The sequence below is a fragment of the Pseudoliparis swirei genome, chromosome 9 (genome assembly GCF_029220125.1).
Source record: "Pseudoliparis swirei isolate HS2019 ecotype Mariana Trench chromosome 9, NWPU_hadal_v1, whole genome shotgun sequence".
In the NCBI taxonomy this organism is placed as follows: domain Eukaryota; kingdom Metazoa; phylum Chordata; class Actinopteri; order Perciformes; family Liparidae; genus Pseudoliparis; species Pseudoliparis swirei.
In genome coordinates, this window is record NC_079396.1 from 26074318 (window position 1) to 26086617 (window position 12300).

The 12300-nt window shown below is 46.1% G+C and overlaps 1 protein-coding gene across 3 annotated transcripts; it reads left to right on the forward strand.

The window, feature by feature from the left end:
• The first annotated feature begins 828 nt into the window (after nucleotides 1-828).
• Nucleotides 829-11542, forward strand: elk1 (ETS transcription factor ELK1). Of its 3 annotated transcripts, XM_056422190.1 has the most exons (12): nucleotides 829-1236; nucleotides 1307-1572; nucleotides 4436-4644; nucleotides 4718-4897; nucleotides 4975-5154; nucleotides 5315-5422; nucleotides 5500-5832; nucleotides 5913-6006; nucleotides 6559-6680; nucleotides 6758-6841; nucleotides 6942-7043; nucleotides 8836-11542. In XM_056422190.1, exons 2-12 carry the CDS (start codon nucleotides 1524-1526, stop codon nucleotides 8932-8934), a joined length of 1560 nt encoding a protein of 519 aa, XP_056278165.1. In that variant the 5' UTR covers nucleotides 829-1236; nucleotides 1307-1523; the 3' UTR covers nucleotides 8935-11542. The 3 variants fall into 3 exon arrangements, with proteins under 3 accessions (XP_056278165.1, XP_056278164.1, XP_056278166.1); XM_056422189.1 differs by having other exon boundaries at nucleotides 829-1572; XM_056422191.1 differs by having other exon boundaries at nucleotides 829-1572; nucleotides 4978-5154.
• The last annotated feature ends 758 nt before the right edge of the window (nucleotides 11543-12300 follow it).

Below are 12300 nucleotides of genomic sequence, written 5' to 3' on the forward strand. Positions count from 1 at the left end.
TTTGAACCGGTTTGATTTGAGCTCCTCGTGATCAATTAACATATTCATTATTAAATTAAAGTTTTTAAAATGAACTTTAAGTTAAATGATTATAGAAAAGTGTGAAACATAATTGTTATTTATATTATTGTTGTCGTTATGTATATTATTTTATCATATATTTTATATATGTAATTGTATTATGAACAACTGATGGTAAAATGAGACTACAAGAGGAAACAATATAAATATATAAATACGATGAATTGTCAACAACAGGGAGCCAGTTGCCATGGAAACTAGATGCTACACAGAGCCAGACACACACAACGCCAGAAATACACACGCACAGAAACACACACACACACATAAAGTGTTCTGCTTTCATTGTGTCGAAGTCTTCGGTCTTAAAAACGAAGCCGTCAAACTACTTTTATTTTGAAAAAAAAGCCGTCTTGCTCAGCAGCTCCTCGCACGAGCTTCAGGCAATTGTAAACACCGGAACTCAGCCGGTATAATATCTGTCCTTCAACATAAAAGCACCAGCTTTCGCGTCTACGCTTTTTTGCGAATATTTACGTTGAACATATAACTGCAGAATACTACATCGCTTCTCTGAAATACTTTGGAACACTGAACTTTTCACCTGTTCAATAAATATGTACGTTCGTAAGTAAGTATGAAAGTAAGTGAATAGGAAACTACATATGTATGAAAGTACATAAATAAGTAAATATGATAAAGTATATAAATGAATAGGTTTTATTTTGAAATCCCTCTCCGGATGTGAGGTTGTTGTGGTGAAAGTATTGAGGGGGAGTTTCATCCAAACAGGAAGAAACTGAAGAAACGAAGCTAAGTGACCAACTGACAACAGACTTTCCTCTGGCCGGTTCCGGTGAACTCCGGTCCGCAGAGAGCAGCTCGTTGAGAGAGGAGAAGGCGAGGAAGAGGAGGGGCGAGGAGAAGGAGGAGGAGGAAGTGGGGGCGTCGCAGCAGCAGCCTAAGCTAGCTGTTAGCATGCTAGGCTAGCGGCTCCATATCGTTAGGTTAGCTGATTATCTCCGTCTGTTCACGGGAAGAGACACCCGGAAGTAACGAGAGGATCGCCCGGTAACGGGGGGAATGTAACGGAGCACTTTACCAGCTCGTCAACTCAAAGTTAACAGAGTTTTATTATAAGTAGCCTCTTAATTAGCTGCCGAAGGTTGTGGACGCGGCTGAAACAGAAATCTTCCTCCCGGCGGTCGTTTTTTGGTAAGAGCGGAACTTTTGATCTGTCGGTGATCCGCAGCAGCGGGTCGGTGAAGGTGTCGGTGATCCGCAGCAGCAGCAGCGGGTCGGTGAACGCGTCGGTGAGCCGCAGGTTGTCGGTAACATGGAGGCTCGGCAGCCTGGCAACGGCAGCAGCAGCAGCAGCAGCAGCTCGGAGCGGTTACATAACGCCAGCAGGTCGCGGGAGAAGCTGCTGAACGTCGCCTCCTCAGCCTCCTCATAACCCCCCAGCAGACAGACAGGTAGCCAGAAGACAGACAGGCTGGAGGATGTCTGAGCTGCACGAACACAACATGGATTCAAACCCGCTGATAAACGGTAAGAGACGCTGCTGATGGAGGTGTGTGTGTGTGTGTGTGTGTGTGTGTGTGTGTGTGTGTGTGTGTGTGTGTGTGTGTGTGTGTGTGTGTGTGTGTGTGTGTGTGTGTGTGTGTGTGTGTGTGTGTGTGTGTGTGTGTGTGTGTGTGTGTGTGTGTGATGGAGAATGTCATGCTGGTTTGTTTTCATGATGCATACAGAGACTCTCGGTCCTCACCTGAACCAGGTGTGTCAAAGAACCATCAATGTGTTTGTGATATCCACCGTTTAGATGATCGATTCATCGTTATCACAATTGTTGAAGATTAATTTAGTGTTGATCTGATCAATAGTCAAATCTCTTCCTGAAGTGAAGATGTGTGTGTGTGTGTGTGTGTGTGTATACATATGTGTGCTGATCAGAAAGTTTAGAATAAATAATGACAGCTGATCAGCTGTGGTGACAATGTATTGATCTTCTATCTGAGGCTGTAAACCTTTTATAGGTAAAGCAAGTTTTTGTACACAGATAAAGATCCTCTTGTACTAGTAATACTAGTAGTACTACACTATTTGTAGAATCAGATTTAGTGAAGCTGGTTTCTCGTGAGATCCGAACATCTCCAATAACTCCAGACATGATGTTCTAAAGCAGGGGTGCTCACACTTTTTCAGCATGCGAGCTACTTATTATGTGACCAAGTCAAGGCGATCGACCGACGGGGGGGGGGGGGGGGGTGCTAGTGAGAGTCGCGCGCGAGCCGAGAAGGATTGTTGACGGGGGGTGCTAGTGACTTTTTTTTTGCTCCGTCCCGGTGTCGGAGCTCTGCAGCGCACAAGACGGCGGGCAGAGGACTGTTAACGCGACACGTAGAGACAGAAATGACATGCTGCTGCTGTAATGTGGCGCTATAGAGAAAGTGACAGGGGGGCGGGCCAAATTTTTTTTATGTCATGCGATCTACCATACAACGCCGCGATCGACCGGTCGATCGCGATCGACGTATTGAGCACCCCTGTTCTAAAGAAAACAATCCAGAGGAGTCGCCCCCTGGTGGTCAGGGGAGAGAATGTATCTTCGGCTGTTTTTTTCAGGCTGTAAATGTCGTAAAACATGCTGACCGACATTCAAAGCTTTATTTATGAACTGCAATAGAAGCTTTGAATCTGAGTAATCAATACAGTGATCAATTCATTGATCAATACAGTGATTAATACAGTGATCGTAGCCTCATCACAGACATGATGCCAACTGTGGTGTAATATTCACACGTTGTCACGGCAACACTGACGTACTCTGATGTGAGTGTTGACTTGTGAGCTCTGATCTGAGTCAGAAGTATTAGAGGAGTACTTGCAGTACTCAGCAGTACTCTCAGCAGTATTACAGCAGTACTCTCAGTAGTATTACAGCAGTACTCTCAGTAGTATTACAGCAGTATTACAGCAGTACTCTCAGTAGTATTACAGCAGTACTCTCAGTAGTATTACAGCAGTACTCTCAGTAGTATTACAGCAGTACTCTCAGCAGTATTACAGCAGTACTCTCAGTAGTATTACAGCAGTACTCTCAGCAGTATTACAGCAGTACTCAGTAGTATTACAGCAGTACTCAAGCAGTACTCAGTAGTATTACAGCAGTACTCTCAGTAGTATTACAGCAGTACTCAGTAGTATTACAGCAGTACTCAGTAGTATTACAGCAGTACTCTCAGTAGTATTACAGCAGTACTCAGTAGTATTACAGCAGTACTCAGCAGTATTACAGCAGTACTCTCAGTAGTATTACAGCAGTACTCTCAGTAGTATTACAGCAGCACTCAGTAGTATTACAGCAGTACTCTCGGTAGTATTACAGCAGTACTCTCAGTAGTATTACAGCAGTACTCAGTAGTATTACAGCAGTACTCTCAGTAGTATTACAGCAGTACTCAGTAGTATTACAGCAGTACTCTCAGCAGTACTCTCAGTAGTATTACAGAAGTACTCTCAGCAGTATTACAGCAGTACTCAGTAGTATTACAGCAGTACTCTCAGTAGTATTACAGCAGTACTCAGTAGTATTACAGCAGTACTCTCAGCAGTATTACAGCAGTACTCAGTAGTATTACAGCAGTACTCTCAGCAGTATTACAGCAGTACTCAGTAGTATTACAGCAGTACTCTCAGCAGTATTACAGCAGTACTCTCAGCAGTATTACAGCAGTACTCTCAGTAGTATTACAGCAGTACTCTCAGTAGTATTACAGCAGTACTCTCAGTAGTATTACAGCAGTACTCTCAGCAGTATTACAGCAGTACTCTCAGTAGTATTACAGCAGTACTCTCAGTAGTATTACAGCAGTACTCTCAGTAGTATTACAGCAGTACTCTCAGCAGTATTACAGCAGTACTCGGCTCTGGTTGAGATTTGATCGCCTGACAGACGTCTTTCAGGGAGAAGGGAACCCACGTCAAACAGGAAGTGGTCAGGAAACTCTTCTTCTCTGGTGGACAAAGTGGTTTGATTCTTGCTCTCAGTCTGTTGTTCATTAATTGCTCTCTTCTCCTCCCTCAACCTGTGAAACCTCGTCGTACTGATACTGAACCTCTCTCTGTCTCTCTCTCTGTCTCTCTGTGTCTCTGTGTCTCTGTCTCTCTCTCTCTGTCTCTCTGTCCCTCTGTCCCTCTGTCCGTCTGTCTCTCTCTCTCTCTCTGTCTCTCTCTCTCTCTCTGTCTGTCTCTCTGTCTCTGTCTGTCTCTCTGTCTCTCTGTCTCTCTCTCTCTCTGTCTGTCTCTCTGTCTCTGTCTGTCTCTCTCTCTCTCTCTCTCTCTCTCTGTCTCTCTCTCTCTCTCTCTCTCTCTGTCCCTCTGTCCGTCCGTCCGTCTGTCTGCCTGCCCTCAGCCATGGACCCGTCCATCACGCTGTGGCAGTTCCTGCTCCACCTGCTGGAGGACCAGCACCAGCGTCACCTGATCTCCTGGACCGGCGAGGACGGCGAGTTCAAGCTGCTGGACGCCGAGGAGGTGGCTCGGCTGTGGGGGCTCCGCAAGAACAAGAACAACATGAACTACGACAAGCTGAGCCGCGCGCTGAGATACTACTACGACAAGGTACCCCCGCGGTGCGACCGCCCGGCGCCGGCGCCGCGTGTCCGTGGTACTCGTGAATGTACTTGTGTTCCAGAACATCATAAAGAAGGTGAGCGGTCAGAAGTTCGTGTACAGGTTTGTGAGTCAGCCCGACGCCTCGCTGCCCGACGGCGTCCGCAACGGAGACGAGGCTCAGAGGGCCGCCGACCCCGACGGCCAATCGAAGGGCCTGGGGGGCGTGGCCTCGACCTGTCCGCCAAAGGGCTTCCCTCAGGTACGCGCCGTCTCTTCTGTGCGTGCGGGACTCGCTCCCTCACCCCCTCGGTGTTTCTGATTGGTCGATCTGTGAAGCAGCACTCGTCGCCCGGCGGCTCCCAAAAGAGCTCCAGAAACGACTACATGAAGTCCGGCCTCTACTCCACCTTCACCATCCAATCACTGCAGGCCTCGCCTGGCCCGCGGCCAATCAAAACAGAGCTGCTTCTGCAGCAGGACGCCGCCGCCTTCAAGGCCGATCGCACGGCGAGAGAGGTGAGGGAGGAGGGGGTGAGAGGGGTGAGAGGGGTGAGAGAGGAGGGGGTGAGAGAAGTAAGTGTGTGTGTATATATATATAAAACTCAGGTGTCTGATCCAAGACCGCAGACTGTATTGGTCCTTCACAATAAAAGCCCAAGAATGTCTCTCTTCTCAGGTGTGTGTTCTAGCAGAGTCCTCCCTTCAGGTGATCGTGACTCACTCGTCTCCTTGTGGGACTCCCAGCCCCCAGATTGCATCCAGCACCACCAGCAGCCAATCACAGGTGAGTGTGAGGCCCCGCCCCCTGCGCCGTCACCCAGTTCCTAACTGGTGGAAAACTGGTTTATCTTCCTCTCCCAGAATCCTCCTCTGAACGAGCCTTCTCAGATTTACCTCTCCGGCATGGGAGACCCCTCCTCCCTCCCCCCCTCCCTCGGTCCTGTGGGCGGGTTGGTGAGCCCCCCCCCCCTCCACATGTTGCTGGGCGCACAGGCGCCGCAGCAAGACGACCACCCGGCCGGCTGCCCCCCTCCTCACCCCCACAATGCACCTCATCCGCCCGTCTTCGTCATCATCAACCCTCCTCCCGACCAGCAGCAGGCTCCTCCCTCCGCCCCTCCCCCCCTCGCCCGGCCTCCTCCCCCCCCCATCATCATCAAGGAGGAGCTGCTGGAGATGGCGTCTCTGGAGGAGGTGAGTGGGGGGGAGGTGTCCTGGCGTCTGAGTGGCGGTTCTGATCGACCACTCACGGCGTCTCTCTGCGCCTCCTGCAGGTCCCTCAGCTGATCAACGGCTCCGGAGAACTGGAGCTCCCCCTCACCATCGTGGAGAGCCCGCCCCCTCCCTTCATGGAGGACACGCCCACAGGTGAGCTGGCCATCTTGTGGCGGCCATCTTTAGATTGTTTCAGTCGGACACCTTGCTCACCGTTTATTAACATTTAACATTTATTAAACGTTTGTAAAACGTTTATTAACATTTAACATTTATTAAACGTTTATAAAACGTGTATTAACATTTATTAACCTATTAACATTTATTAAACATTTATTAACATGTATTAACCGTTTATTAACATTTATTAAACATCTATTAACATTTTAAACCGTTTATTAAACATGTATTAAATGTTTATTAACATGTATTAAACGTTTATTAACATTTATTAAACGTTTATTAACATTTATTAAACGTGTATTAACATTTATTAAACGTGTATTAACATTTATTAAATGCTTATTAACATTTATTAAACTTTTATTAACATTTATTAAACTAAACTATGAACATTTATGAAACGTCTAACCACAGCGTCTTATTTATCTCATAATATAATAAATACACCGTGAGTGCTAACATGTCAGGATCACGTCCCTCCCTAATAAACTGTTTGAACCCTGTTTCCTGTCCCCGTGTTAGGCCCCGCCCCCCCGGTGACCCCGGTGACCCCTGTGGACGCCGTTCCTCCCAAACCGAAGAAGCCTCGGGGCCTGGAGCTGCCCTCCTACCCCTCCCTCCCCCCCGGCCTCTCCCTGGATAAGGTCTGAACCGACCAGCCGATCGATGAGTAAAGAACCGGCTGCAACGGGTGTGACATCACTTCCTGTTTCCTTTGCAGGTGAATGCAGCCGTTAACAGTCTGCTGGCCCCGGGATCCGCCGCCAACAGCCTGACCCCGACCGTCATCACCGCCCACTCGCTGGTCAGACACCACTATGTCTGTATAGTATACATACACTCTGGGAGAGAGGGGCTCAGTGTGTGTGTGTGTGTGTGTGTGTGTGTGTGTGTGTGTGTTCCAGACTCCGGTCCTGCTGACTCCCAGTCCTCTTCCCTCCACCATCCACTTCTGGAGCACCCTGAGCCCCATCGCTCCTCGCTCACCGGCCAAACTCTCCTTCCAGGTAATAGACCGAGCCCACTGGCGGCTAACCTCATTAGTTAGTGAATAAATACAGGTTAGTTAATATGAGTTAGTTGATTAAAGTTAGTTTATATGGGTTAGTTAATGAATGTAAGCAAATGAAGGTTAGTTAATGAAGGTTAGTTAATAAAGGTTAGTTAATGAAGGTTAGTTAATACAGGTTAGTTAATACATGTTAGTTAATAAAGGTTAGTTAATACATGTTAGTTAATGAAGGTTAGTTAATACAGGTTAGTTAATAAAGGTTAGTTAATACAGGTTAGTTAATACATGTTAGTTAATACATGTTAGTTAATGAAGGTTAGTTAATAAAGGTTAGTTAATGAAGGTTAATGAAGGTTAGTTAATGAAGGTTAGTTAATACATGTTAGTTAATACAGGTTAGTTAATACATGTTAATAAAGGTTAGTTAATACAGGTTAGTTAATACATGTTAATAAAGGTTAGTTAATACAGGTTAGTTAATGAAGGTTAGTTAATACATGTTAGTTAATAAAGGTTAGTTAATGAAGGTTAGGTAATGAAGGTTAGTTAATAAAGGTTAATGAAGGTTAGTTAATGAAGGTTAGTTAATACAGGTTAGTTAATACAGTTTATATATATATATCTTTATTCCAGACTCATGGGTCCATAAAACAACAAACACAAATACAAAAACAATATATAAAATACAATACGAGGACACCGGTCCAGCCATTGCAGCCGAAAAAATCACTCGGGATTAAAAAACATACAAACATTTGTTCCATTGCTTCCAGAAACAAGACGAATACCTGGTATCACTCAGTGCTGGGTCAGCCAAGGCTTTTATAACTACATTCTCTGAGACATTTAGTCGACATTTAAATTTATACATAAAATTCCTCAAAACAGCATGAAAAGTGGGAACATTCCGGCTCACAAACATCTGACTTGCGCTTGTCCATCTCGGAAGCTTGAGCAGGATTCTGAAGGCATCATTGATTAATGAAGGTTAATTAATGAAGGTTAGTTAATGAAGGTTAGTTAATGAAGGTTAGTTAATACATGTTAGTTAATAAAGGTTAGGTAATGAAGGTTAGTTAATGAAGGTTAGTTAATACATGTTAGTTAATGCAGGTTAGTTAATGAAGGTTAGTTAATACATGTTAGTTAATGAAGGTTAGTTAATGAAGTTTAGTTAATGAAGGTTAGTTAAAACAGGTTAGTTCTGGTTCTCTGCAACTTGACGCTGACCTTAAAAAAACCTTTGTGTGAAACTGACTAACAAGTGTTTAGTTGAGCAGCTCGTTTCCTCAGAGGATGAACCATTCACAGGCACACACACACATACATGCACACACACACACACACACACATACACATACATACACATGCACACACACTCACATGCATACACACGCACACACACACACCCACACACACTCTCTCTCTCTCTCTCTCTCTCTCTGGTTCTGGCTCGGTTCTTGCAGGTTGACTTCTCTTCTCTGTGTCGGCTGATGTAAACAACGATGATCATAGTTATTGATCCTCTGGACGTGTTTTAGCGTTGTAGCACTTTGTCGCCACCTTCTGGTTCAGGTGAGGCTCCTCTGTAGGGCTCAGCCTCAGATGTGTTCAGGCGTCATCAGAATTCTTAAAGCCGCTGATGCAAAGTGACGATGTGTTCAGGCGTCATCAGACTTCTTAACGCGGCCGATACAGAGTGATGACGATGTGTTCAGGCGTCATCAGACTTCTTAACGCGGCCGATACAAAGTGATGACGATGTGTTCATGTGCTTCTCTCTCCAGTTTCCCACCAACGGCAGTAATCAGATCCACATCCCGGCTCTGAGTGTCGACGGTCTCTCCACCCCTGTGGTCCTCTCCCCCGGCCCCCAGAAACCCTGAGCCCCGCCCCCCCATTCCTCCCCCCTGGGGGGTCAGAGGTCAACTGGATCTGGACCGACTCTGAAGTCTCCACTCAAAGCAGGAAGCGCGTTTTCCTGCTGGAGGATCATCATGCCGAGAAGTCGCGGGAAACGGGACGCTTTTCCTTGAGCCTGAACGCATCGTGAGGCGGACGGATGTTTCTTAAAGGATAACTGGATTATTGATCGCGATCACGATTATGGACCTTTGACCTGATCCTCGTTAATATTCACGAGGGAACCTTTTTTGGGTGCTTTTTGCTCGTTATCTGATTTTATAAAGAAGCGGTTATTTATTTCCGTTTCCTGTTTCCGGCTGCATGTGTTTGAACGCGACTCGACATCGTGGCTCCTTATTGGTCGAGACCCGATGACTTTTAATCATGTCGGAACGCTCCGGATCTTTTTAGAGCGGCTTAAAGTGTTTTGCTTTGTTTTCATTGGCCGCTTTTTTAAAGACCCCGCCTTTCTCCGTTATGCATGGCCTGCTACTGGACAGAAGTCCTCAGCATCGTTTTTGAACCGACCAATCACAGAGGATGATGATGATGAGTCTGTGTGACAGATTGTATATTCTCTAAAAGAGGTTTCATCACGTTACTGGATCGTTAGAGATGTAGTTTTATTGATTATTGATTCATTACTTCTACTCATTTCCTTCTTTCCGCGTCGCACCTGAACGCCTCAGACTCCGTTGATGCTCTGCAGGATGTTGCCACAAGTTTAATGAGAGCCGTGATCCATCTGGGACTCAGACGGAGCCCAAAGACCTGGAGACCTGGAGGTGTGTAGACCTAAAGACCTGGAGGCCCGTAGACCTGGAGGCCCAAAGACCTGGAGGTCTGTAGACCTAAAGACCTGGAGACCTGGAGGTCTGTAGACCTAAAGACCTGGAGGCCCAGAGGCCTGGAAGTCCGTAGACCTGGAGACCTTGAGGCCCAAAGACCTGGAGACCTGGAGGTCTGTAGACCTAAAGACCTGGAGGCCCGTAGACCTGGAGGCCCGTAGACCTGGAGGCCCAAAGACCTGGAGGTCTGTAGACCTGGAGACCTTGAGGCCCAAAGACCTGGAGGCCCGGAGGCCTGGAAGTCCGTAGACCTAAAGACCTGGAGGCCTGGAGGTCCGTAGACCTGGAGGCCTCTTCAGTCGGTTGACCACTAGATGGCAGTAAATGGAGGCCGCTGCTCCATTAAGTGTCTTCAGTCTCTTGAAGCTCCTCACAGCTGGACCACCAGAAGTGAAGGTTGAGGAGCAACAAGTGGGAGGAGTTTAACTTCATTGTGCCGACAGCGGATTGGTGCGTCTCCGCCCGTCCTCTTTTTTTTTTATTTCATAAACTTGTGAACGAACTAAATGTCGGCTGCACTACGTTTATGGGAGGCGGAGCCTTCCACAGACTGTTGTTGTTTCTGATGCTGGCTGTGGTTGCCACGGTAACCTGACCCGACTGTTTTTGCTGACCTGCAGGTTGTTGTTATTGTTGTTGTTGTTGCTACGGAGCATCTGAAGCTCCTCCCTGTGATGACGCTGTTATGCTGTTGCTGCGCTTCTGTGTGTGACCACGAGGCTGCACACACATATACACACACATACACACACACACATACATAAACACACACACACCATCAGGAACTGAGTGGCGCTGAGTATCTAGTTCTGTTCAAAGAGAAGAAATCATTTCATTGGTCAAAGAAAAAAGAAGCTGAGATTTAAACAAGAACAACTTCCTGTTTCACAATAAGAGCATCCTAGAACGATGTGAAGTTGAACTTGGTTAGACTTCACAGTAGAAACAAGCTGATCAGCTGATGTAATCACAACCTGTTCAATCAATATTTACTGATCACTTCTTAAAGGCACAGCATCTTCTCCAGGACGTAGTTTTATTCTACGAATTCCTCGACAGATGAAAGCTTCTTTATTAAAGTAAAAATATAAATGTTCACGTTTCATATTAAAGTGTTTGATGACGTTCAGCCTCAGATCAGTTCCTGGCGGTGAGATTTCCCAACGCAGCGCCTTCGTGTTCGACTGTTCTCTCTTTTTACAGCATGACTCTATTTTTATACAGACACGTGTTTCTATTGAGACGAGACCTGGAACCTTAAACCCTTCGTCCTGTTTGAAGATGAAGAAGAAGAAAAAAATAAGCCATTTATTGAACTTTGGAACGAGGTCTTAAATCCGATGTTCCTCTACGACGGCGTGTGGCTTTAAGGGTTTCATCATTTCCTGTTTGAGCAACAGCCTCCGTTATGAATGACCAAAGTCTTCTGTCATGTGACCAGGTCATCTGTCATGTGACCAGGTCATGTGTCATGTGACCAAGTCATGTGACCAGGTCATCTGTCATGTGACCAGGTCATGTGACCAGGTCATCTGTCATGTGACCAAATCATGTGACCAGGTCATCTGTCATGTGACCAAGTCATCTGTCATTCAATTCAGTTTATTTGTATAGCCCAATTTCACAAATGACAAATTTGTCTCGGAGTGCTTTACAATCTGTACACATAGACATCCCTGCCCCAAAACCTCACATCGGACCAGGAAAAACTCCCAAATAACCCTTCAGGGGGGAAAAAAGGGAAGAAACCTGCAGGAGAGCAACAGAGGAGGATCCCTCTCCAGGATGGACAGAACAATAGATGTAATGTGTACAGAAGGACAGATTTAGAGTTAAAATACATTCAATGAATATGACAGAGTGTATGAATAGTTCATAGTGACCAAGTCATCTGTCATGTGACCAAGTCATCTGTCATGTGACCAAGTCATCTGTCATGTGACCAAGTCATCTGTCATGTGACCAAGTCATCTGTCATGTAACCAAGTCATGTGACCAAGTCATCTGTCATGTGACCAAGTCATCTGTCATGTGACCAAGTCATCTGTCATGTAACCAAGTCATGTGACCAAGTCATCTGTCATGTGACCAAGTCATGTGTCATGTGACCAAGTCATCTGTCATGTGACCAGGCCATGTGTCATGTGACCAAGTCATCTGTCATGTGACCAAGTCATCTGTCATGTAACCAAGTCATGTGACCAAGTCATCTGTCATGTGACCAAGTCATCTGTCATGTAACCAAGTCATCTGTCATGTGACCAAGTCATGTGACCAAGTCATCTGTCATGTGACCAAGTCATGTGTCATGTGACCAAGTCATCTGTCATGTGACCAAGTCATGTGTCATGTGACCAAGTCATCTGTCATGTGACCAAGTCATCTGTCATGTAACCAAGTCATGTGACCAAGTCATGTGACCAAATCATCTGTCATGTGACCGTGTCATGTGTCATGTGACCAAGTCATCTGTCATGTGACCAAGTCATCTGTCATGTA

Bases quoted from the DNA above. Each gene is read 5' to 3' on its own strand.
- elk1 (XM_056422189.1), top strand. From the start codon at position 1,524: ATGTCTGAGCTGCACGAACACAACATGGATTCAAACCCGCTGATAAAC. The intron at 5,155-5,314 runs GTGAGGGAGGAG...CTCTCTTCTCAG, and splicing joins CCGATCGCACGGCGAGAGAG to GTGTGTGTTCTAGCAGAGTC. The intron at 6,842-6,941 runs GTCAGACACCAC...TGTGTGTTCCAG, and splicing joins TCATCACCGCCCACTCGCTG to ACTCCGGTCCTGCTGACTCC.